This window comes from Scleropages formosus, chromosome 3 (assembly GCF_900964775.1).
Source record: "Scleropages formosus chromosome 3, fSclFor1.1, whole genome shotgun sequence".
Lineage (NCBI taxonomy): Eukaryota > Metazoa > Chordata > Actinopteri > Osteoglossiformes > Osteoglossidae > Scleropages > Scleropages formosus.
In genome coordinates this window covers 31,350,914-31,376,760 of record NC_041808.1, presented here as the reverse complement: position 1 = coordinate 31,376,760, position 25,847 = coordinate 31,350,914, and the positions used below count along the sequence as shown (strand labels likewise).

Below are 25,847 nucleotides of genomic sequence, written 5' to 3'. Positions count from 1 at the left end.
GTATTGTACCTTAGATTGTACATCTTTCTTCTTTGTGCAGCTGCTTTTAAGTTATTGTAATCATACTTCCGTGAAATGCAATTATTTCACTTTAATTCTGACTTTCTATTAACTTTTGCATTGTGCAAACCTACCAGTGAAGATTCCTGATGAAAACGATGGGAACAAAGACAAAATTAGTTTCCAACAAGTGTACTCAAAACTGAACAAAAAGAATAATAATAATTACTATTAATATAATAATATTATATTACTATTATTATAGAATAGTTATAATTATTATAAGAACTCTTCTGTTACTATAATAATAATTTTCTTCTTCTTCTTCTTCTTATTATTATTATTATTATTATAATAACTTTCTTGTCTCCTGTTTCTTCCATAGAGAAAGTTCCGCAGATGTCCGGTTGGGGACAGCAGAGTAAAGTAAGAAAAGGACCGAGTGAGTTTGCACAACTACATATGAAAGTGTTTTCGCTTGAAAAAAAACTCCTTTTTGGCAAAGTGCGCCTCGACTTTAATTAATTACATTTGTGTTTACTTTGACCGCAAAACGCTGCTATCGCTGTCAGACAGAGCCCACAATGATCATCATGTACATGAAGCAAGCGGCCAAGAAAGAAAGTGTTAAGTTGAGCACGAGGAGGAGATGCTGATGATGTTGTTCTTTCCTCCGCTCCTCCGTTTATGCATTTTAAATCTCTGTTTTTAGTTCTTGCGTATTGCCTGTACCTCCTTTTCTTTACCGAAACTACTTTTCCCCGCATTAAGCCCAGAGTGACTTACAACTGTATTTTTGTCGAATTTCACCCTGATTTACCTTCCACGGAAAAAGGGAACTCTGTGGGTGAAGTGAACGCAGGGTCTTAAACCGTTCAGTAACTGCGAGGTTCAGCGCAATAAAAACATTCCAGCCCGGGGTCCCCGCCGTGGCTCACCATGTTTATACTACAGTAAACTGCGTCTGCGCTAGAACCTGTCCGCGGTGTAACCGGACCCCCGCGGCGCTCAGCTATTATGGATGAAGGAGCGAGGAAGAGAAGGAGGAGGAGGAGGAGGACTAAGAGGAGGAGGAGGAGGAACCCCGCTTGCTCCGTCTTAGGCTGGACGTCCAGGACCGCTCGGCTCTCACAACTCGCTACCGCTGCGCACCTTCGCCACACACACGTTTTTCGCCCGGCTTATTAAATTATATATCGCCGAACGTTACATTCTGCCGGAAAACTTGGGATTCTTCGCGGAATGCGAAAGGCGAGCGGAGCTTTGAGCTGCACGCGGACGATCTGCGGAGATCTCGCGCTCACGCTTCCCCGCATGGACCACAGAGACGTCGTCCGCCTGGTGCTCCGGAGAGCGGCCGCGTGACGCGTCGCGCAGCCCGGGGCAGGGGGGCGCGCGAGCTGAGCTGTCCTCGTGAGTGGGTCCGGAGAGGAGGATCGGAGACAGAGTGGGTTCACGGAGTTATGAGGTTCGAGCTCGTGAAAGTTCAAGTTGCCAGTTAAGGAGCTCGTTGGTTGTGCGGGCGCCGCCGCGATCCTACCCCCCCCCCCCCCGCAGACATGGCAGGCGAGCTCCGACCGCGGCTCTGCGTCATGGCCAGAGGCGACAACGGCTACGGCTTCCACCTGCACGGCGAGAAGGGCAAAAGCGGCCAGTACATCCGCAAAGTGGAGCTCGACTCGCCCGCAGAGGCGTCGGGGCTGCGGGCCGGGGACCGAGTGGTGGAGGTGAACGGGGAGAACGTGGAAAGGGAGACGCACCACCAGGTGAGTGGCGCGTGTGACGGGTGACAGCTCCGCGCTTCATCATCATCATCATCATCATCATAACGGAGCCCAGCCTGATCAAAAACCCACAGCTACATCCTCCTTAAGTCCATCAGTTGTCATCCAGCTCTTCCCCTCCCTACCAATGTGAACGTCCTGGGTTCGAATCCCACTCCTGGTTTAGACCCTTTTGTGATACAGTAAAAATATCCTGCCGCCTTCATCCAATACAGTAGGAGTCCCCGAAATCGTGGTTGATAAACCTCATTAGACACTTACACAACTTCAGAGTCACACAGGCAACATTGGGCACTCGGCTTCCTGGCACGTTATCCTGCTTTTGTCCTAATCGTTTATTAAAGAGGGCTCTGCTATGATGCCAGATAAGACAGATTTCTCTTTGGGGTTGTACTGTGCATTGCTGTGCGAGACAAAGTTTCTAGAAGTACCCGACAGCCAACAGGCTGCCCACCTGCAGTGGCTTTTGAGGCTCAGTTAAAGGATCCATAGGGGGTGTCTTACAAATTTCACTCTTCTCTTCTCTGACTGAATGCCAGAGAAAATTAAAGAAAGTAATTTTATGGCGGGGGGCAGCATGGTGGTGCAGCGGGTTTGGCTGAGTCCTGCTCTCTGGTGGGTCTGGGGTTCAAGTCCGTCTTGAGCGAAGGTCTAAATGAAGAATAACAGCGTTATCCTCACGGGCGTGAGGAATTCCGGTACGTAGTCACAATGACTCGGAACGTTAGGCTGAGATACTCATGGTCCAACTCTAGCAAAAACGGAAAAAGATCTCCACGCTTCTACAAACACTGTGTAAATCTTAAAGGACAAACCCAGTTAGTACAGGCAGTCTCATTTGGGTCTTTATTCCTGTTACAAGGAGAAAGTAAGTTTAAGGTGAATATTGCTGCAAGCGGCACGGAACAGCGGGAAGCCAGCTGGAGGACGGGGGCTTTGAAAGAAGCTCACAGTATGTACTGCGACCAGAACAACGTCACAAAAAACGGCTAAAGGCACAGAGAACGTCCTTGAACTGGAGACACTGCAGCTCCCGATATGTAACCTGAATGTTGTCCAAGCTTTCAGGAAGTCATTCCCCCTGCATACGCCGTGGGGGTGATGTCCCTACACAGTCCGGCCGCCTTATTGTAATGATTCACCCTGGCTGGAAGACAGAGGGCTCCGCATCTGTCACGATTAATTCTCAGCAGAAATTTCATTTCATTGCACTGATTTATGTACAGAGGCAAACGTTACATGGGTCACTAAATCTAAGATTATTACCCAGAGCTGCCTGCTGCCTTTTATATGGAGACCTCTGAGTACACCGTGCTGGTACGGCACGATATAAAAATAAAAGGCATTTAAGTCTCATTTCCATGTTCTCAATTTCCATGAGCAATACTCTTTATCAGTGGTAAAGGTTTGACTACAGTTCCATCTGCCCCCCTCCGCTCAGGTTGTCCAGCGGATCAAGGCCGTGGAGCACGAGACGAGGCTGCTGGTGGTGGATCGTGAGACGGACGAGTACCTGCGCAGCATGCGCCTCGCCTGCACAGAGGACATGGCGATCAGCGGTGGTGTTTCTTCATCACCCTCCAGCACGCCCAGCACTCCCAGCAGGAGGGAAAATGGGTCTGTGTCCAGACAGGCCATCAAAGTGGCCAACGAAAAGCCCAAACCGAACAAGAGGTCACCTTCGCGGAGCACCAGAAAGGTAAGCAGCGCTTTGGGTCTCCAACAGTGGTACGTGTGCTCGAGTTATGAGCATAGGGCTGCAGCGTTGAACACCGAGAGGGGCAATGCTTATTGTGTCATTAAGCAGGCTAATTTAAAAAATGACTGAATTGCTTCAAAGTGTCAGCATTTGGTTGGGCACCGGTACATGCACATATGGATACATACAAGCGAAAAGAACACATACCTATGATCACAGACAAGTGATGTAACGTGAAGGAGCGTCACAAGACATCCGCTCGTCTTGCATCCCATGCCAGCGTTTGTGCGTCAACTGCCACATGCCGGATGCCAGCGCGGTTATGGCCAGGTACTGACTATGCATGAGAAGGTAACCTGGGCGACAGCCTGATTTTAGAGATCTCCAGGGGATACGACTCGGTGGCCTCTTCCGGCTGTTTCCCCGAGATGAAGCACACCGTGATTTGATCTGGGTGTTCGGAAGAACCGAGGGTCTCTTCGGGAACGAAGAACATTATCCTGGAGCTGCTACCGTTCAGGTCTCCCAGGAATGTGCATTTTGGCAAAATGACGGAATCTTAATAGTTTAGGCCACAAAGAGATGGAATACTAATGAGTGTTTTCTCTGGTGTGACGAGAGCCCCGGGATTCTGTCAGTTGCTGCTTAATACGTATAAATTAATGCGGTGTTTGCGTAGGTATTCGGTATACGGAGCTGAGATCTGTTTAACGAGAGGATATCTTGGAGAGCTCACTTGAAGGAAGACATCGGTGGTCTATACCGAAAATGAAATACAGAAATGTCATGTATGCACGGGGTTCTGGAATTTGTACATGGATAGCACGAATCAAACACAACAGCAAAAGCAAGAGTTGTGCATGATGTTGGTGCTGATGTTCATCCAAGCTGGTGTGGTGAACAGGGTGCAGCACCTGCGTGGGATGTGTTTCCAGCTCCCATTTCTAGAACCTACGTTTTCTTTTGCACCAGGTGTAAGTCTCTGCAGAAGGGGTGAGCGCTCCTATTATTCTCACGCCTACAGAGCTTTCTGTTTAGGAGTGGTGTTCAGCTGTTATTGCTCTGCGAGTCCCGGGGAGAAGTCCCAGCTGCTCGTGATATTAGGACACCGTGGTTAAGCGGCGGAAGTACGCTCAATACCTCTTCTCACAGAGCTGCGATTAAAGCTCAGCTTGAAAAGGCGACTCAAAGAACTTGAGGCTGAAACAACAAAACCTTCTCCAGGGAGGAGGAGAGTAGTGAGAACGGCTTGGAAAAGCAGATGTACGTGCCTGCCAAGAAAAGTTCTTAAGTGAAAGCAACAAAGTTTTTTTTTTTTCTCTTTTTGAGAAGATAAAGCTTGAGTTGCGCAGCGCCATCCCATCGCAGTTGGCAGCTGAGAAAGAAGTTGGAGAAAGTTGAGAGTGAAATGCGGGAGGCAACAGGAAGGAGGGGGAAGAACGGAGGGTGCGAAAAGGAGCGGCCGCTTGCAAACACAGCTGTGTGGATGTTCTCCTGTGCTACGGAGACAGCGTCGTTCATTTCCCAGGTTCTCGTGATGGAAAACCACAGGTCGTCCAGTCGTCAGAAATTGCACACGCACACTATCTGAACTGTTTGTCCCATACGGGGTCGCGGGGAGCCGGAGCCTAACCCAGCAACACAGGGCGTAAGGCTGGAGGGGGAGAGGACACACCCAGGATGGGACGCCAGTCCATTGCAAGGCACCCCAAGCGGGACTCGAACCCCAGATCCACCGGAGAGCAGGACCCGGTCCAACACACTGCGCCACTGCACCCCCTACTGTCAGAAATTGCGTTTGTCTTATTTTGTTTAAATTTCCAGCATAAAGCTGGACGCGTCCCAAGGGAACCTTTTGCCGCGACTGAAACGGATCAATACGTGGTGGTCAGCAGGAGTAATAACGCAGGGTGCCAACTGGTGCTGCTGTGCGGAAACCAGGGCAGCTGGTAGTGCAGTGGTTAGAGCTGCTGCCTTTGGACCAGAGGTCGCAGGTCTGATCCCCACCTCTGGCTGTACTACCCCAGAGTACGGTACTTACCCAAAATTGCTCCAGTAACATGGTGTTGAAGATATGAGCTTGCTTTGAGAGTTACCCGAAGCTGCTGCTATCAATCGGTGTCAGTGCCCATGCACTTGGGGGCCACAAGACTGGTGTTTGGAGGATGAAGCAGTGAGCCACCTGCTTTCAGAGACAGTACTTGCTGATAGCCCTCAGCTCCATTACAGGAGACAAGGACTTTACAACAGTTGCTGAATTACCCAAGAACTGATAAAATGGAACCGATGTGGGCATCACTTGTATTTCATGTGATATAAGGATCTACATGGATGTGTTTTAGTAGATAACTTTCATCAGATGTCTTGTGTCACAAGTAATTTAACGATATATTGTCATCAGCTGTATGTCGTTTTAGGCAGAAGCATGTGCCAAATGCATAAATGGAGATGTATTCTATATATTTACATATTATTCTTCTAAAACCATCTCTGGTAGTGCTATCCGGTGCCGTTCCGGTGCAGCCTGTGGAATTTCGAATCATATATAACAAAGCAGGTATTCCTCACTGCACAACCGTGTCCGTTTGTGACTGATGCTTGTATGTATACTGTAATAATAACTTCAAAAAATGAGTCAGCTGATGACAAACAACGTTTTATGACTGTTAAACTATCCTGCATTAGGTAATTTCATGAATGACTGACATGATGAACCTTTTAGTGCCAGGAACCAATTATGGTCCCTAACAGAAAGTCACAGCCAGCCTGCACCAAATGGTCAGTGAGCACTGGATAAAATCTTTGTTGCAGAACTGCACGGACGACCTCCTGGTTTTCCACATTTCCTGCAGAGCAGATACATCAGAAAGCTGCCTTGCAGCTCCAGGATTTGCTGCGTTAGACCCGAGAAAGAAGGACCAGCAAGGCTGCTGTGAGGAGAAAGAGCCAGGCAGGCAGGAAATGGGGCCCCAGCTGAAGACTGGGGGGAAGGGTCTCGAGTCTTGCAAAAATGGGGCCTAGGATGGGGGGAGGGGTCTCCTATGGGGGTCATCTGCTAGAGCAGTGGCAGCAGAAACGGTGGTGGCAAGCCAGTAGACTTCCCTGCATTCTGCATGGCAGGATGCTACCGCTTGGGAAGGACATGCTGGGCCTAAAGTGGATCCTTATCCAAGCTGGCTTTCTTGCAAATTCCCTTCACTCAGTTTATAAAAGTCTACTTTTCAAACCAATTAGTACTGGTCGCTCTGAATACCGGAGACCAGCCTCCAGTCAGACTCTAGGACACTTAATCTGGAGTAACACTTCAAAATAAAGCAGATCATAGGTCAAGGTGCAACCACGGCTTTCTTAAGGGTCGAGGGCAGCCGGGCCGTTCGCTCAAATGCAAGAAATTCCACTCGAGGGGAAGTATCCGAATTGCTCCACATTGCAGGTTTCAATTTAGGTTTCATATCCCCCTGCTCGCAGTGAACTGCAGCTGAACGTAATTGCTAACACATTGCGCTAATAACTGCTCCAGTGGCGGAGGTGTGTGTGTATGCGGGGGACATGCGATACCTTGAGACTCTTCTTCCCCTCCCATTTTAACTGCTCATCGTTTAGTATTTTCAGTTCTGGCAGATGAGTGAATTCCTTTTGTTACAGTTCATCTCTTCCAGAGGTGGAGCTCCAGCTCCTGCATCCACTTAAGAAGGTTTGTAGATCTCTGATGGGCCATTTAGAAGCTTAAAAACACTGAGAAGATTTTGTTAATATGTCTACGGCTTAGCCCGGGTAAGGCAGGTAACAACAAAGTGTTTTACCTCAGGTACCAACACATACGCAGAAGTGGCAACTTCCTTCCGGGAAAAAGGACCGAAGGTTCGTGGCTCTTTTAATATATACACCCTTTCCTCAAATAATGGGGTTCTGTGCAATGAAAAATTGCTACAATGGCTTATAAAAGTATGTCAAATTTTTCATATAATGGGCTTATTATTCAGTACACACACACACACATTTTCAGAACCGCTTGTCCCTTACGGGGTCACGGGGAACCGGAGCCTACCCGGCAACACAGGGTGTAAGGGGACACACCCAGGACGGGACGCCAGTCCGTCACAAGGCACCCCAAGCGGGACTCGAACCCCAGACCCACCGGAGAGCAGGACTGCGGTCCAACCCACTGCGCCACCGCACCCCCTTTATTCAGTACAACTTTTTTTAAAAATTTTACATCTTTATTTTACATCCACGGGAATTTTATTCATTGCCTACTATACGATTCACTGCAAAACGTGCAGATGCCATGCTTCTTCCGTAACAAAGCCAACTATAGGTAGTTGTCGGCTTATGACATGCGACACACGATGACCTGGACTTATATGACAGTCGTACCATCAACCTTATTATATTATTCTTCGGTGGCGACGTTTGGTCGTAACTTCTAAAGACGACCCTCCATCTGCTGTATAACACTGGCTAACCACACTGCTGCAAGGCACGATATTTCATATTGGCTCGGTCAGTGTGCGTAGCAGTCACTGCATCTTGTTTACCAAAACGTTGTTTTACATACAGAAAGTTTTGTGATTGTTTATGATTCCATTCAAATTACTTTCTATTGAAAATGGCTAGCAAACAAAAACATGAGTGTTCTGGTAGTGCAGGAAAAATAGAGCACCATGAAAATGTAATACTATACTGCATGTTATTATTCTATGTTAATATTATGTTAACTTGACTAATGTGGCAAAACAGAAAAAAAAATAACAGAGCCTGATGATACAACATAGCTTTCATACGTTAATTAGAATGATGCTACAAATATGAATGCTGTAACATTATGGTTCCTTTAATGCAGCGTGAGGGAACCCCAACGTAAATCCAGGACGTATCCTCACGGTCCGTAATTCCTGCGTTGTTCTTCCTGTCACTTTGACAGTCAACATCAATTATGGTAAAAATAGCAGATTCCATGCAAACATTTGGAATTAAGTTGCATGAATATGCAATTATGAACCCAATTATTTAAATAATACAAACATCAGTACCCTTACACTTTCACAAAGTAAATGTTTCTCCTTTTATAGACTGATGGTAATGGTCCAAAAATTATTCCATCTCCTCAATAATTCACACACACAGTCTGAAACTGCTTGTCCCAAGTGGGGTTGCAGTGAACTGGAGCCTAACCCGACAGTGCAGGGCACAAGGCTGGAGGGGGAGGGGACACACCCAGGACGGGATGCCAGTCCATCGCAAGACACCCCAAGCAGGACTTGAACCCCAGATCCACCACAGAACAGGCCCAGGCCAAACCCACTACGCCAGCATGCCCCCCCACCTAAATAATTCATTGTACCACATTAAATAATTTGGATAATAAGGGAAAGAGTAGAATAATTTTTGTACAAATATTTAAAATGTTTGTGTTACCATTGTTATGCACAAAAATACGCTTTATATCGCTTAAATTTTGATGAAATATTTTTCGTCCAGGAACACATTGTTTCGCCCCATAAGAAATATTAACCTCCCAATAACAGGAGTTTACCTTATGGGGTGGTTTCATGGAACAAATTCACATCATTAGGTGATTTTCACAATCATCTCATCAGTGACGGAAACCAACGCATTTGAGTTGTTTGTTAGTCGGTTTTGTTCCTTCTCGGCCTCGATTGCGTATTGTACTGATTAAGACTTGGAAGCAAAATCAGACTCTACCTGCAGCTGTTTGCTTTTCCCAGCTGAGTCAATGCCGAGAATAAACGCAATGATGTTGTGGCACAGAGAGAATGCTTCAGCTCCAAGACCACTCGGTCATTTATCATCCTTCCTATCTACTGACCAAATGGTCCCGATTCTCCTTTTAAGTAGATCTGTATCTGGAATGCTGACGTTGTTCTAAAACATCGGTTTTCAACAAGCCGGATCAAAAACTGGCACGTGCCTAGATTTGCCAGGATTAAAGTGCCGAAAACCAACTTTAGAAGTCACCCACTGAAACACACTTACAAGTGTGTGTACTCAATTACATAAAATGCATAGGGCAGTCCCTAGAAGATGCTGTTAAAAATTTTATTTCAGCAATCCTTCTTTAGTCAAACTGAAAATGTCATTTAATGTTAATTTCATTGAGAAGCCTGAAGTCGGGGCTTCGTTTATGCAAAATAAAAAACAGACTCATGAGGCGTTTATGGTGTTTGTGCTTCAACATGGTCTATATGTCGCTTTTCCCCACTCGAGGTACATGTGAGAGAGTTGGCGTGTGACGAAAATGGTGATGTGTGTTCCAGGGCAAATGTCACGTAAGCTGCTCTGCTTCTAAGCTGGTTACAGGTGGAATTTTCCTCTGATGGACAGAGTTCAGGAGAGATTGATGTAACAGAAGACATCTGTGGGGAAAATATATTGAGAAAACAGGTCATAAGGTCAGAGGCAGGGTCATATTTATTGAATGAATATTTGATGTCAGATGGTGTTACAGTTCCTGGGTGCAACAGGTAAACCCTGAGGAGCTGTGAGCTAATGGGGAATAATATCAAGAGAATAGAAAAAAACAAGAGTAGTGCATCCGAGTCATTTCATGTACACTGCAAAAGACACACTGCGCTTCCTACATGTTCTTGTGGATTATCTGCCGTTTTCGGAATGGGTTTACTTTATTTCAACACTCGACCCTATTTTCCTAACATTTGAGTTCAGTCATTATTCAGGCATTTTTATACGGGTCTCTGTCTTAAATGCATTTTTTGTGTTCTGCGGCTCTTGCGCCAGGGTCTGTCCTCAGACAGCTGTTTTGCTTCCACATGTGAGGCCCCAGTCCTCCCCACGGGACAACTGGAGCTAAGGCTCAGGAATGCCTGTTCTTTCCTCTGGCATGTGGGGTGGGAATTTGGCTCTGGAGAATGTATGAGAAAACAAGCATGTGCCTCCTTTGCGCTAGTGGGCACAGTGGCAAGGGCAGGTGCTGAGTTTCACACCCAAAAATGCAAGTTCTATTCTCAGCGTAGCCACGTTTCGTTGGAAAAAGGCAGTGTTGCAACCAGACAATTCAACTGCGACCCAAGAATGTTCTAGAAAGCCCATTAAGTTCATTTCTGAATGCATAATCTGAAGCAGTAGAAGGACCCTGTGCTGCACAGTTGAGTAATAAGTAGAGGTGGAGTAGAGGACCCTGAAGCTGGCTACACCGTGCTCTCTGCAAACGAAACAATGCTGTTTCCAAACTTCCTGGCCTGGATTTCATCACTTTTCAGCACTCACCTGACATCTTAACAATCCTCCTGAACTGACAACTCCCATTCTCAAGCCTCCAGTACCAGCAGTCGCTCCTCGTATTATAGAGTATTTTCCCCACATTTCCCCTTGCATGGTACTCCAATCTCTGAAACCCAGTTAATTTCCGCTGTTGAATGCTTCCCAGATCCCTAGCTGCTTTTGAGGAAATTTCATTCCCTGGGTCTTCAGTCATGTTAATGGGTTTTAAAGGATCGATGTCACTAAGACTCGGTGTGAAAATTAGGTGGATGACCCATGGAGCACTTTGATTCTTCTGGACTTTGAAACCTTGTCAAGGTGAGGTGACGTGTCTCGATCCAACTGTCTAAAAAAGCAATCTACATGCAACAGCATGCACTCTTTCTGTACTTCTTTCTCCAAGCAAAGGTCTCTGGATCAAGCAAGGGTTGCGAGTCAATGTCACACTTTCACTCCCTGCTAATTGTCTCTTTGCATTCTCCGGTGCTCAAGTTTCCTGAAAGGGAAAGGACAGCGTGTTCTCTTTTGACCACGCCTCTATGTAGCTGTTACGTAAATGTTGTCCGTGGTGATCTCAAGGCATTCTTACTGGAGTGACTCGAGGGACTGTGGTCCCCGTGTGTCCATGGGTTCATAGTGACAGAACAGGGGTGGGTGACCTACAGAGCGCTGATTGCATACGTGGAGAAGCTCCGTGTTGTCCGACCGACGCAGACCACCCAAGTCTACTGCGATCCCTGGGGGAGGATTTGATTACAGTAGAGAGAAAGAGCACGCCAGTCAGCGACACAAGGACTGGTTGTTCTGTGGAAGAAACACTGAATCAGTTTTTACAGAATTTAATTAAAAAAAAAAATAAACAACGAAATGCAGCAGTATCTCAGGCCTGTTCAAAATCTATTGTGCAACTGTAAGTTACATGGCGTTAAGATGACGATTGCTGACACCTTGCTGATATAAAGAGGCTAATGGATTTTGTGACCTGGTGCTTTTCAGGGTTGAATGAGTCACAAAAACGCACGCTATCAGTTTCTCTTTCGGTTAATTCAAATGGCCATAAAGACATTCCAAGCACATCGTTTCGGAAAATTTGTGCAGAACCTTTCTCACAGTCTACAGAGGTGTAGTGCCAACAGAAACAAACATGACCTCTTCTGCTCTGCTTACTCAATTCTGGACATTAAGGTGTTCTTAAGGAGAAAAAAAAAATTAAGTCTTAACTGAGCAGTGTTAATTACCATGGTAGAGAACTTGTCTGGTATATGACAATCCAGGGAGATGCTCCCAGTTAAAGCTCACATCTATTGTCTCCAAGCACAATTGCCTTATTGTCTCTCCTGAGAAACCCACCGAGAAAAACGGAGCCTGGAAAGTTCAAACTATTCTCCCATGGTCGACCAAGAGAGTGTACCTGCCCTTTCCTGCTCATCCGTGTCCACTTCAACTTTCAGCAAGCCATTTCGGACATTCTCGGACATCTCAAACCTCAGAGCTGTAGTGTCTCTCGTGGGTCACAGTCTGAATCCAAATGCCCACACGCAGCCCGCAACATGTCGCAGAAGCAAACTTTGGGTAAATGCGAAAACCAAGCTTTTCCTGGTTTTGTTCAGCAAGCGGACAGCTTTATTAACCGCCCTTGCGGTTTTGGAGAGTGCACGGCATGAAGGGCGATGCCATGGTAATTCAAACCAGAAGTTCAAGGCTTTAACAGGGAAAGAGGGAAACTCTAGAGTAAGTGCTGTATTCAAATAGACCGTCCCGTTAAAGAGTTGCGGGTGGCTCTTTGTTTGTTTATAACCAGTGGAAGATCACCAAATACACCCCCTTTATCTTTGACAAAGCAATTGTCGTACGCAAAATGCTGACAGTGAATCTTGAACTAACAAACAACTGAGGGTGAATATGCAGTGATAGTCGTAGTGACAGAAGGACATGATGTACTGGGAACGAGTAAAAATGTTACTTGAAATAAAGTGAGGAAGGTCACCTTTCAGCAGGATGATGATCCAGAGAACAAGGCCAGAGCAACACTGGAGTGGCTCAGACAAAAGGTGAATGTCCTACTGTAGCCCAGTCAAAGTCCTGATCTCAGTCTCATCACTGTTGAAGAACTGCGATGCACGAGCGTCGTACGGCCAACCTGAGCAACCTGTAGCAAATCAGGAGGAATGTACCAAAATCACTCTTGTGCAAACCTGGTTCATGCTTCCCCCAGAAAACTTAAAGCTGTTTTTGCACCGAGAGGTGTCCCTGCCAAGTTTTAACGCATGGGGTTCGAATACCCATGCAGACGGCACGTCTCCGTTTTTGTTTTTATTTTAAAATATTTAATCTCACTAAAACGACGCCACCTTGACGTAATTTGAGAGTCAGCGCTCTGAAATGAAGTGTCGCTGAGGAGAAAATTTCAATGCACCAGTTGTGATCCAGTAAAACGAGAGAAATAGGCAGGAGTGTGAATACTTTTACAAGGCACTGTATACCAGGCACAGGCTTCTGAAGGTCTGATAGCGATACGGTGCGAATCCTTTCCTCTCAGACCTGCCAGAGCTTTCCAAGGGGTGTCAGGGAAAGGGATTGTGGCAGAGGCAGATGGAAAGTATGGAGAATTCCTGTTGATTTGGCATGAAGCACTGAGCAAATGCGGGCCTCCCCCTTCTCTCTCTCTCACATTGTTGAGGAATTCCTGCACCCTATTTTATACGCCAGCCTGAACAAAGTCAGAAATACTTCTTCAATGCTTTATTAACAGCAACGCAAAGACCCGCATCACCTCAAGTCAAATAGAAAAGGCAAAAGCGCTGCTTTTCTCCTGCCGCAGCCAGTGTTTCCCGTTAGTGCATGCGAGAGTCATTGAAACGGGTCTTTTTGCAGTGATTGCGATCTTAAGATGTCAGCTTGAATTCCTTAAAGTCAGTTATGAGAATACAGAGAACTGAGCCACGAGTGCTGTGCTGCAGTCCAGACCCTTTGACTGCCTGCGGGGCCTGGACCCTGTTCAGCCAAGGCTGTTTGTGGGGGAGGAAGCTGGCCAGATACCGCAGGATGCCGTCGCACTCTGGAGGCATCCATTCCCAGGCTTGGGTTCTAGAGAGAAGACCCAAAGCATTTATCCGAACGCCTGAGAAGGCTATACTTTCCAAGGAAAACACTTCCACTTTGTACAACCTGGCTTAGCAAGGCGAGGGAATCTTTCGACAAGGTAAACGAGGATCGTGAAAAATGAACGTCGGCAAAATCCTAGTTCTAAGTACCGATTCTTCAAAAACGAAGAAGTGCATTCGAACCCGTGCTACAGATTTGGTGTTGTCTCACTGGCTCCGTGAAGCCTTTACTTGTGATAAACTGGTTTTAATCAATAGCGATTAACTTTTTATTTTATAAAATATTGCTATACACAGACATGCAGTCATCTTCGTACCGGCCAATGACCACAAAGACTTCATTCCCAATAAATAATAGGACACCGGCTGGTCATGGAGTCTCGCAAGCTTCCAGCATGCAGTGCTGTTAGGCCTGAAACGCTTGACCGGTGTCGAGCAGATGGTTGCGTTCTGCTTTGAAATTGCGTTCAAATTTTAATTTGAACCCACGCAACCCAGCTCACCCTACGGGCAGCGGCGAAACAACAGACAAGGTTGGCAAGAAGTAATAGGTGATACGCGAAGTGTTACGGCAAATGTGTTTCAGTTCCCTTCCGTAAACAAATGACCTCTTTACCTCCAGCAAAGGTGTAGCTTTCAGACTAAATAATGCTTGTTGTGTTGGAAGCTCTGCTTCTGCCATTTGTTATTGCAGTGTGTCAGGGCTTTCCCCCACTGAAAACGACAGAGTAAGGCTTTTCGGCTGTTGGATTTTGAAGAATGATATGCAAAACAGGATTTGGGCGAAACCCAAAAACTGACACCCAGCATAAGCCCAGACAGATAACAACTGTTCACCGCCGACCTCCCCGGTTCACCTAGTTTTTCACACTGGGGGACATCGTGGTATCGGGCCGCTCGGAGGACGGAGATCGGTGGGCCGTGACTGCGAAGGGGTTAAGGGCAGCCCGTGATCCATCTGTCCCAGGAGTCGGCCTTAAATAATTCAGCGTCATCAGGATCTCGTTTTACCTCCGAGGTTCCGCAGCCAGAGGATGCCCTTTGCAAGCACACAGAGGCACGCAGACGTCCATAACGTCTTATTGTGATGGGACATAAAAGAAATGTGGTCCTGGTCTATCGTGAGGTCGTAATAAGTCTGTACAGAGCATACAGTGCAATTTTTGCAGTTTTGAGCGTGGACACGGAGCAGGCGGTACTGTAAATAAAGTGGGTGTACAGCACTGAAATGAAGAAGTGAGGAGTGTGGAATACGAGGAGGATTTTATTTAGGGTTCAGAGAGGAATTGAAATGTTATAATAAAGAACTCTCTCTGTCCCTTACCATCAATAGCTGCTTGTTCTGTTAGTGTCACAGTGGTGCAGAGCCTATCCTGGAAGAAAAGGGCGCGAGGCCAGAGAGGGAACACCCAGGACAGAACACCAATCCATCACAGAGAGAAATAACCCTGCAAAAGCTACGTGTTAGTGCAGAGAAACTGGCTCTGCTAGTTATATAAAGCGTCGAGTTAAACTTGTTCTCATTTGGGTGGCGCCTGCACTGAAGCCCTCTATCATATTTTACACAGCGGTAGGAAATGGTCCTCTAGACTGCCTGCAGACTTGCCTCCACAGTTGGTGTGGTTTTAGAGAAAGGTCAAGTCAGCCGCACTCTGATTCTCCTCTCCTGTGATTCTCATCCCACAAACAGCCTTTTGCAGGTTGTCAAGGCGAAACGATCTCTTCAGCGTTCGAAAGGCTGTCACACTGTTATCAGCTTTGCTGTTCTTGGGATGTATCTAAGTATTTCACTGGTCTAATGACTAGTACAACCACACCAGGGTCCATCTCTAGCAGGGTAAGCTGCATTTCTGATCTCAAAGCCATTTTTCATTTGTTGACCTGGGATGGCCATCTAGAAGAAGGCTCACAAGCTGGCAGCCTGGAACCCACTGGCATGGCTGGCCAATTAGAGAAGCCCTCAGTCCAGGCTGGGGGTGAAGCACTGGCGGTCGCCCCGAAATTAGTCACAGCACACTAACGGGCAGCTGCGGGAAGCTTGGCCAGGAAGGCTGTCTCTCAGCTCTAATGCTTACCAGCTGCGCAGTTTCTGATACTTATTTCACAAGCAGCCATCCAGCTTTTGCAGTGCCTGAACTTGTGATGGAGATCATTGGAGCGAAATGACCGGTCGCGATGGCTCTCTGGCCTCTCGGGTGACAGGTCCTCTCAAGATTTGATACGCTGAATAAAATCGTCCTTCGTCTGTGTTCTTGTACTCAGATCGCTTGCGTTCCTACGGCAGGACGTCTGCAAGAGGCAGTCTGTCGAAGCAAACCTGGAAGGTTTCCTTCATTATGTTTGTGGTTGCTGTATATTTCCCCTCTTTTACTTTTTACATCATGTTTGCGACATCTCGGAACCACAAATCTGCTTATGGGATCAGCTTGTTAATGGGTTTAATTTGAAGTCTCCAATAAAAGCACCTTCATCCCCATAATATCCCCTCCCGTGAGTGCAGAGAAGGGTCTCGTCCGCTTCTCTCTCCCACTCTCTGCAGCTCAACTCACAGGATCAGCACAGTGTTCTCTACAGGTGTCAAAAGTTTTAAGGTTGACCAGGTAAGGTAATAGAAGGATTTCTGGATAATGTCATTTTTTTTTGTTTGCAGTTCACAAACACAAAGATGGAGCACCGTGAGTTCACATCCCATGTGCTACCTGTGTACCACCTACCTGGGCATTTCTCGGAAACAAACATACGAGAGCAATGGGGGAAAGTACAGGGGAGCCAAAAACAAATTTATCTGCCAGTGTCTGCACCTTTCTTATTATAAAAATAAATTAAAGTAAGTTAGGTTACACCTTTTTCCTTTGTCCAAGAGAAGGTTGCGTACAACAATAAGCTTCTTACAATTATGCGCTCATGTGCTGGAGGGTATTTTTATCGGGACGATTCAGTGTAAGTACTTTGCTCAAGGGTACTACAGCTGCAGAAGGGCATTCAGACTGGGGACAAAGGTTACAGAAGTGGGTTTGGTTATCCAATCAAGAGGATTACTGCAGCGAAGACACTAAAGGAAGGATCCTCTTAGCGAGCACCACGATACATTGTTCCATTTGCGCAGACCCCACCGCTAAACTCCAGGTCTCAAAATCCTGCCTATTTTTATCTGACATGCGAGGTGGGGCATGACCCTGTTCAGGCAACAGGAACGGAATCTTTGTGTCGATTGTTCAGAGGCGGGCGTGGGATGGCGCTAGGGTAAAAGTCCTGCGATTTCCTGCGGCCCGTTTTTTTTTCACGGACGGAGCCTTCAAATCATATCTGGGTCTACCACAAAAGGCAAGGCCCTGTAATCTTTGCACTGAAGAACTATTAAGGGCTCGAAGCAATCATTTCAGCTTTTTATCAGCCTCCACATGGACAAGGGTTCAGCTCTGCTTTTTAACCGCCGATCTCGAATGTTTCTGCAAACTGGCACGGCCAGGTTTTTACCTAAAAACAAAAATGGAAAGTTTATGGTTATTGCCTTTCATGGAAACGTCTGATAAACCGTAGTAACTGTAGAAGTGTGTCTACCAGGAAAATGGACCACGCACGGAAATTTGCGGTACTGCTACTTCTTAAGATTTCTCAGGGTCTTTTATGGAATTCTAGTGGGAAATATAAGTAACAGATGTCACTTTTTGAAACAGAAATCACGAAATGTAATATTAAGTATGGACACTAATGTTTTTTCTTTCCTTTCTGGTGGCCACAGGAGTCAAAGAGTAAAGCCCAAGACCCAGTTGAGCCTCCAGCCCAGAATGAGATCCAGGTGGAGGCTGAGACGGAAGCTGCTGAGCTTCTGCCAAGGCTCTGCCACCTGGTGAGGGGCGAAACGGGCTACGGCTTCAACCTGCACAGCGAGAAGTCCCGGCCGGGCCAGTACATCCGCTCGCTGGACCCGGGCTCGCCTGCGGATCGAGCCGGGCTAAGGCCGCAGGACCGGCTCATTGAGGTGATTTGGGGAGACTGCGTAACACAGCACAGGTCAGGTCTCCGGCTTGAGCTTTCTTCCATTTGCTGCACGGTACCCTTCTGAACACAAGAAACCGTTTGCAGCCGAGGACATGTGACAGAAGCGTTTCTGGAGGACCACCTCAGAAATGCCAGGTGTAGACATGTTCATCAAAGCACCATTACACAGTAAAATTCTCAGTCAAAATGCTACGTCATCTACGGAGTGACCCGTCCTTGAGGGCATGAAAAGAACACCAACACGATGCATGCTTGCATTCATTCTCATTTGGCGGGAATACCATGTTGTACAGCGCCATGGGTTTGGATGGGGCGAAGAAGGATGCAGAAGCAGAGTTCAGCTCAAACATTTAATCAAAAATCAGCACACCAAAGACCCCGTTTCCTCCAGAACCTACATCTCAAGCCAGCCTTCCCAGCCTACCTAGCACCCCCAAGCTCTCGCCAACACAGTCACCTCATCATTTCCCCCACAAGTGCCACCCCTGGTTGCACATGTTATTTACAAGTTACCCACAATGCAACTATTTACATTAAGCAAATCTTCCCGCCTAAACAGTAACGCGGGTCGTTACAATACCTTGTTTCAGCAGTATGTGTAATGAGACTGACACACGCGCATCTGAGTCTTCAGATATCGCTTCTTAGCTTCTGTGTGACAAATGTTAAAAATGAATCCACTCAGCAGATACTCACAGCTTAAGCATAAAGACTCCAACTCTGGCTGTTTGAGTAATTGGTTGATTTTGCTGAGTGGCTAATTAATTCTTACCCTAATTGCTGCAACATGTTTGTCATCTGCCAGTAGCTCATTAACAGTGTTGTCAGGTCCCTCTGCTCCCACTCTTCCACTTAGGGTGAGTGCTTCTAAAAGTCATTAGTGGTACAGGAACACAATCGCTGTCGGTGAAATGTACTTTTCCGCTCGGCCTGCAATAAGCTTGGGCGCAACAGAACCGGATAAAGTAGCCTACTGAGAGTAGAATAGACTGCAGTACAGCAATGTATTTTACAGCAGGCCACAGTAGATGCCCAATAGACTCAAATAGATGACAAATGAACTGAGATTTACAACAGGCAATAACACACACACACTGTCTGAAGCCGCTTGTCCCTACCCGGCAACGCAGGGCACAAGGCTGGAGGGGGAGGGGACACACCCAGGACGGGATGCCAGGCCATCACGCGGCACCCCAAGTAGGCCTCGAATCCCTGACCCACCGGAGAGCAGGCCCTAGCCAAACCCGCTGCGCCACCACGCCGCCCCGCAAGCAATAACCTCTAAGTAAATAGAACCACAATGGAGGAGGAAAAAAAGAACTAGATTAAAAAGACAAACATAAAGTGAAAAAAAATCAGTACGGCGTATGTAAGCGAAACAATGAAAACCACACATCCTAATACAGTTTTACAATTACTTCCAAAGCGCTGACACTAACCTCAGTGCTAAAGTAGAGCTTCAAGGAGGCGGGAAGTAAACACTATTCTGCTGAACAGTTGGCGAAAAGTTAACGCAGCAAACGTATTAACGTGGCTCAGCAATTGAGTTCCGCTGCGCTAATCTCTAGGTAACATTAGTAAGGACGGCAAAGAGGGACAATTAATTTCATTAATTACGTTAGACTTAAAGCAGGGCGTCAAGCTCCGCTTCTCGGGGGTCACAGGTGTGCTTGTTTTTTCCTGCAGCCTCATCTCCGCCATTGCTTTATTGGAAGTAATTCTTTGCACGCTAAGTAGCTTCACCTATTTCTCAGGCAGAGATCCAGCAATGATAAAAACATACTCAGCCTTTATATAAAAGGGTCGCGTGCGGCAGAAAACTTCAACAATGGCTTCACCATACATGCAGTCGACGCAGGGCTGGTGATTTGCGACAGCACAACTCCCATCCCCTCGCTATTGGTTCGGAGCCGGCATTCAAAGCAACAGCAAAGTAAATATGGTGTAAACACTTGTGTGGAACATTTTAGACTATTAGAGATAATAATAAATTAATTTAATTACGTACAGAAACAATTATGCTTAGCACAAGACAACGAGAGAGCTACTTCCTGTCACATTGACACTCTCAGCCATTAATATAAGTATAATCACTCACACAGCTTGTCCCAAATGGGGTTGGAGCAAGCCAGAGCCTAACCCAGCAACACAGGGTGCAAGGCTGGAGGGGAAACACCCAGGACAGGATGCCAGTCCATCACAAGGCACCCCAAGTGGGACTCGAACCCCAGACCCACCAGAGAGCAGGCACAGGCCAAACCTGCTGCACCATCACATCCCCCTGTAAATGGGAGATTAAATCTAAATACTAAATATTTAGTGTCTAAATACTAAACAGTCAATCCAATATTACAACACTACTGTTATTACTAATGGATTGAGCTGATTCTTTTCTCCAGAGCTGCAGCTAATTTCTACTGGATTAATTCAGGGTGAGAACGTTTCTTAAGAGTCCTGCAGCAAAAACTTATTTACTAAACAGTTTGCTCCAAAGTGACTTGCATTGTTTCACCCATCTATACAGCTGGGTAATTTTTACTGGAGTTTTAGGGTGTACACTGTTCATGGGTACTAAGAGGTGGGATTCAAACCAGAGGTCTTTGAGCGCAAGGCAGCAACTCTCTACACTTCCTGCAGCCACTGTACAGTGCCTCTACCGCTTCGATGTCCACGTGCTTGGAAGACTGAAGGACATCTTCAGAAATCTTATGAACTCACTTTCTATCATTAACATCAGTGAGTCATTTATCGAAATATCTCCATCCAGAATGAATCTCGTCTCACGTTTTATGCATGCGAGGCACGCTTCGAGGCGCTGCTGCCCTGCTGTGGATAAACGGTTCTTGATCACAACTCAACGAAATTTTTCAAAGTTCTTAGTTATGTCAGTTTTTAACGTTGATTATGATTAGTTAAAGTTTATCGATTACAAAAGTATCACTTGCGTTTCTAGAGTGTCAGGTTGGTACTTTACAGCCACTGGAAGATTCTGAAAGGAACCCACCCACCCACATGTCCTGAGTGGGGTCACAGCAAACTGGAGCCTAACCCAGCAACACAGGGCGCAAGGCGTCACACTCAGAACAAGGCACCAGTTCATCGCAAAAGCACCCCAAGCGGGACTCGAAGCCCAGATCCACCAGAGAGCAGGACCCGGTCCAACCCACTGCGCCAACGTGCCCCCCTAGAATGTAGAATATTTCTCTAAAATCTGACATGTAGTACAAACTAACACCAAAAGTATGCTTAATCTAACGAAAACTGAATGGGAAATGGAAAAAAAATCAACATAATAAAATTTTTGTTACATTGTATAATGACTGAATAAAAATACAACATTAAAAAGCAATCTTGAAAATATGCATATATTTCTTATTATGAATAAGATATAGTATTGGGGGAAAAAAAAAAAATCCCTGTTTGAAATAATTGTAACTTGACACCCTCCCAATGGGAATTCACCTAATGGGTTGATTTAATGGAATGAATTATTCCCATGGGGAGGAATAGGTGTATAGCTGGACATCTGCAGAACGTTAGACTGGAGGCCTGTAGTTTAACACCCTTGAAATTCTGTACACGCTCACTGGAAACACGTGTGCAGATGGGACAGAGAGGATGTGCAGGACTGCCTTCCATTACGCTAACAAGGTGCAGAAGAGTCGCTTTGGGGGTCTTTCCGAACACGCTCTTCCCTGTTGTTTCTTCACGAGCGCAGCACGCTCTCTTGCTGTTTTCTCACACGCGCGTTTGTCAGCGCGCCGCGGCCTCTGGGTCACGGGCGCTGGGCGCAGCCCTTAGGCGCCCGTTGAATGGCGCTGCCATCTGCTTTCTCATTTCATAAGCTGCATGGATATTAAAGAAAATGCCCTGGAAGGATGCAGGAACCTGAAACCCTCTTTGCTGGTACGGCGAGGGCCGTTCATCAATATTTCATGGTTGAGCGCGAGAGCCGCTGTGTGTTGTGCTGCCGCTGCGTGTTGTGCTGCCGCTGCGAGACGTGCGGGGGACCGTTATTAAGCAAAACGGCCACAGCGCACCATCGCCAGCCCCGAAACACGATTTTGTTTTGTCTAGCTGGATGGAAATGTGCTTTCTCCAACAGCCCATTTCTACTTCTCACGCTTGTGATGTAGGCAGACAGTGCCAACAAAGGGGAAGGAATATTTCCCTCAAAGCACAGCACTGGTAAATACGGGGTAACGATCCTTTTTTTTTAACACGATGGTTACCCCCTATTTTCTAGTGCTGCGTCGTCCCCGGATTTCAAAAGTAGTTCAGCGCCTGAAAACACAAAATTCACTTTCTAAAACAATGCAGAGAAGTGTTTGTCTTTTTTTTTTTTTAAAAAAAAATTTCCTGAACTCGTGAGACGGTGACCGACACATGCTTATAGCGCCATCTACTGGTGAGGGTCTCAAACAGGACTCTTCTGTTTGGTGGGCCATCCGTTGCTTGCGCGGCATAATGAAAGGCGGGCTGTTCTTTCGGCAGGTGAACGGGGTCAACATCGAGAACCTCAGGCACTCGGAGGTGGTGGCCTTCATCAAGAGCGGAGGAAACGAGACGCGCCTGCTGGTGGTCGACCCAGACACAGACCAACACTTCAAAAAGCTTGGAATCACTCCCACAGCAAGTCACGTTAAAGGTACAACTACGTGCTGCTGACCTGTTGGAATCGGAAAGGTTTATGAATTTCCACGGGCAGCCATTTTTATTGCCCTCGCTGCAATCCAACGATTGTCCGTCAATGTTGCCCAGTGAGTGTAACCTGGAGCTGTCCCATAACCGGATGTTTCGCCGCAAGATTTTTGATGTTACCTACTCCTACCTCTAGGGGCCACCAAAACACCAGTTCAATGACATAGGCTCATCGTTTCCCAGTACTCTTTCAGCACTGAACCCCAAGACTCCAATTTCGTTTCTAAATGTTCCTCCTTTCTGCAGATTTTGTCGCTGAACCCGTGACAAATGGCTCTCAGAGTCCACAGATCAACGGCAACTCGACATCGCAATCCACTCACTCTGATGCGAGCAGCCCGGACGCAAGCGCACAGGTAAGATGCAGTGCGTCGCAGGTGAGGCAAACTGCAGAGCGCTCGCTCTTCCGTGCGTGTCCTTGCTCGTCTTGCCCCTCAAGCTACGCGCACCACGCATTTTTTTGCCAGGTGGTGGACGAGGACGAGAGCCCCTTGCCGGACCCTTTTGAGGAGAGCGGCCTTCGCCTGAGTCCCACAGCAGCCGAGGCCAGGGAGAAGGCTCACGCCAAGCGCGCCAAGAAGAGGGCACCGCAAATGGACTGGAACAAGAAGCACGAGATTTTCAGCAATTTCTGATGTGCTTCCATGCGCCCCGCCCACGGCTCTCCCAGCTCCCGAATCCCACACCCGCTGCCTCCTAATGAGAATAGTATGGAAGAAAGGGGCCAACTGTGTTTGTACAAAAGGCAGAGGAGAAAACTGTTACTCACAACTGACATCTCCTGGGGCCAGAATGAAAGAGACACCGGACCCTTTTACCCCCAAAAAGGAGGCAGTAAGATCATAGACCATTGTTTTTTTTTATTACTTTATTTAGAACATCCCAGCAGCTTATTTGCATACTTATGTATCCTGCGCTGCCCCGACTCCTACGTGCCCCAATTATCAGTATTAGATCATCGTGGGGATGCTTAAAGGCACCTGGCTCAGATTATCACCAGCGACTGAGCATCTCTCTGATGATGACCCAGTCTTACCCAATGGAGTGAGTGCTGAAGATAACCAGACTGCCGCAGACCCCTTCCACGCGGCCGAAAAAGGGAACCTGTAGACGGTTTGGCCTTGCCAGCAGGGGTCGTGAGCGAGACGGTACAATTTGTGTCTGGGAAGTTTCCCGCAGGAGTGGACCGGGTCAAAACTAAGAAAAGGACAGTTGCCATCCTATGCCTGAAAGGACATGACAGCAGGCCGCATTCAATGGACAGCGGGAAATGACGGTCATTGTTTTTCTACTGCCTGTTTCAAAAAAGGAACACAGGGAAGATAGGCTAACGAAGCAGGGTAAGCATATGGAGAACCTGCCTGAGCATTGCTTTGTACCACTTACTGGGCATACTTAGCCAGACTGTTTGAGTATGTGTACCTTGGGGCGCACCTAATGAATTTAATTACAATTATATTTGGCACAAGCAAACAAGTTGTGGCTGCGGTGGTATGACATACATTTGACGGGTTTTACAGGCAGACGGTAAAACGTGTTAAAGAGATCATGCGTATTGGCTGCATGAGCATAATTAGGACAATTAACCACTATGAATAGAGAACCCCTATGATATGTGATGCTCCGAATTTAAGTGGACGATCACCCTTCGACGCTAACTTCAAATCCACCAAAGCAATTTTTTTTTTATATATATATATATAAATTATTTTGTATGCATCAAAGCTGTGTTTTAAAAAAGGAGGGAAAGGTTAGATTTTCAAAGACTGAGGAATGTTTTGGGGCTTCTGCAAATAAGGGCTCATCTAAGATCTCGCAGATGGAAAGGATCCCCGATTGGGGAGAGAAGCCTTTCAGGAACATCCTCAGTGCTTCTCATCGTAAAACTGGACAAGAAACTCAGCGTTTCCTAACAGCGCGTGCTGACATTTCCGAGAGGTCGTTCAAAATTCATACGCTTTACATTTGTTCCAAGTACAGGATGGGCATCCTTGGTTTTACTGGAAAGGCAGCCTGGACTATGTGTATAGGTGAGCGTTAGAGCTCCATGATGGAATGCACCTGGTTTGTTATTGAGATCCCTCCTGCATAACACGCATATTCTACCTGCAGCAGTTTTCTAGTACCACCACATTGTTAATATTATATGGTAATTAACCATATGTCTTTTTTGCTCCATCAGGCTAAACAGTGTAGCATTGCTATGTTTGTAGTAGTTCTCTATTACTTCTCTTCTGCTGACCTCATTTCAGGCTGATTCATCATTCTTAAAACTGATGGCTACATGGGGATGTACTCCGAGGCTGTTGAGCTGTGCTCCTGGAGGGGCAATCCAGGAAGGTTTTCATCTCAGCCTAGAAATGAACCACTTGATTCTGCTTACTGTCCGAACCCACGTAAAACCACTTTTGAGTTCTCACTGGCATGAGGAGAATTGGAAAACCTGCTGAACTCAGCCATTCAGGCTACAGCGGAATAACACTCATGTAGTTCAGTTTATATTTGAATAAAGTGTGATGTTATATACATCTCCGACCTGTTTTTGAGGTGCGTGTGCCCAAATCACTCTTGTCAAACCAGGTGAAATTTTGCTGAAATAATTCCCCACCCCTGGTATGCCTCTCAAAGCGGACAAATGACAGCAAGGAGGAGCAGACCCTGTCCAGACTGTCTCCAGCAGGATCTTTAAAGAGTCAGCACTGTGTTCATTTATTACGCTTTTTCCCCATGACCCCTTCACCCCCTCCCCAGCTGCTCTGAATAAAAGGCTAGGAAGTGGTCAGAAACCCAACCGCATGGATTTGACTTCTTTCATTGCACCTGCTCCAGCGGTTCCATCTCCATCCACCTGGTTGGGCGGGTGGGGCGTTCCGGGGAAGTGAGCTCAGTGCACGATGAGCGCAGAGATTCCTTTCCGCCGTGCTGTCATTTACGTGAAGGGAGGCGATAGAGCGATCGAAAGGATTTTCATTTGACCACCCCCTTCCGAGATTACATTACCTCACTGCTTGCTCACTTTCCACAACACCATCCACAAACAGAACCGCAGAGATCTTTCCGGGAGACTTGGCAAACAGGCAACCGATTGTTGCCACAACGCTTAAATACTAACATACATGACAGTATAGGCTTAACGCTGAAATCCTATTCATGACAAATAAAACTGCATGTACAGCATCAGCCAAAACTTTGAGTTCACCTGGCCATCCGGCCCAATGCTTGGTATGGTACGACCTGGAAAGACGACTGAAAGCAAGGCGTCCCGCAGGTGCCCCACGTCTCTCGGAGCTTCTGCAGAACAGCTGGCAAGAAACA

General features: G+C 46.8%; 1 protein-coding gene across 2 annotated transcripts; it reads left to right on the top strand.

Annotated features, from left to right (window-relative positions):
• The first annotated feature begins 1,550 nt into the window (after positions 1-1,550).
• LOC108928818 (Na(+)/H(+) exchange regulatory cofactor NHE-RF2) lies at positions 1,551-25,270 on the top strand. Of its 2 annotated transcripts, XR_003797568.1 has the most exons (7): positions 1,551-1,766; positions 3,226-3,483; positions 17,572-17,811; positions 22,326-22,479; positions 22,779-22,888; positions 23,000-23,872; positions 24,785-25,270. XR_003797568.1 is itself a non-coding variant. In XM_029250584.1 (6 exons), the coding sequence occupies exons 1-6, from the start codon at positions 1,560-1,562 to the stop codon at positions 23,165-23,167; spliced, it is 1,137 nt and encodes a 378-aa protein (XP_029106417.1). In that variant the 5' UTR covers positions 1,551-1,559; the 3' UTR covers positions 23,168-25,270. The 2 variants fall into 2 exon arrangements, 1 of the variants encoding a protein (XP_029106417.1); XM_029250584.1 differs by having other exon boundaries at positions 23,000-25,270.
• Positions 25,271-25,847: the final 577 nt, after the last annotated feature.

Excerpts from the sequence above, each read along its gene's own strand:
- LOC108928818 (XM_029250584.1), top strand. The coding sequence starts at position 1,560 with ATGGCAGGCGAGCTCCGACCGCGGCTCTGCGTCATGGCCAGAGGCGAC. Across the intron at positions 3,484-17,571 it reads CTTCGCGGAGCACCAGAAAG|GAGTCAAAGAGTAAAGCCCA; the intron begins GTAAGCAGCGCT and ends TGGTGGCCACAG. Across the intron at positions 17,812-22,325 it reads CGCAGGACCGGCTCATTGAG|GTGAACGGGGTCAACATCGA; the intron begins GTGATTTGGGGA and ends TTCTTTCGGCAG.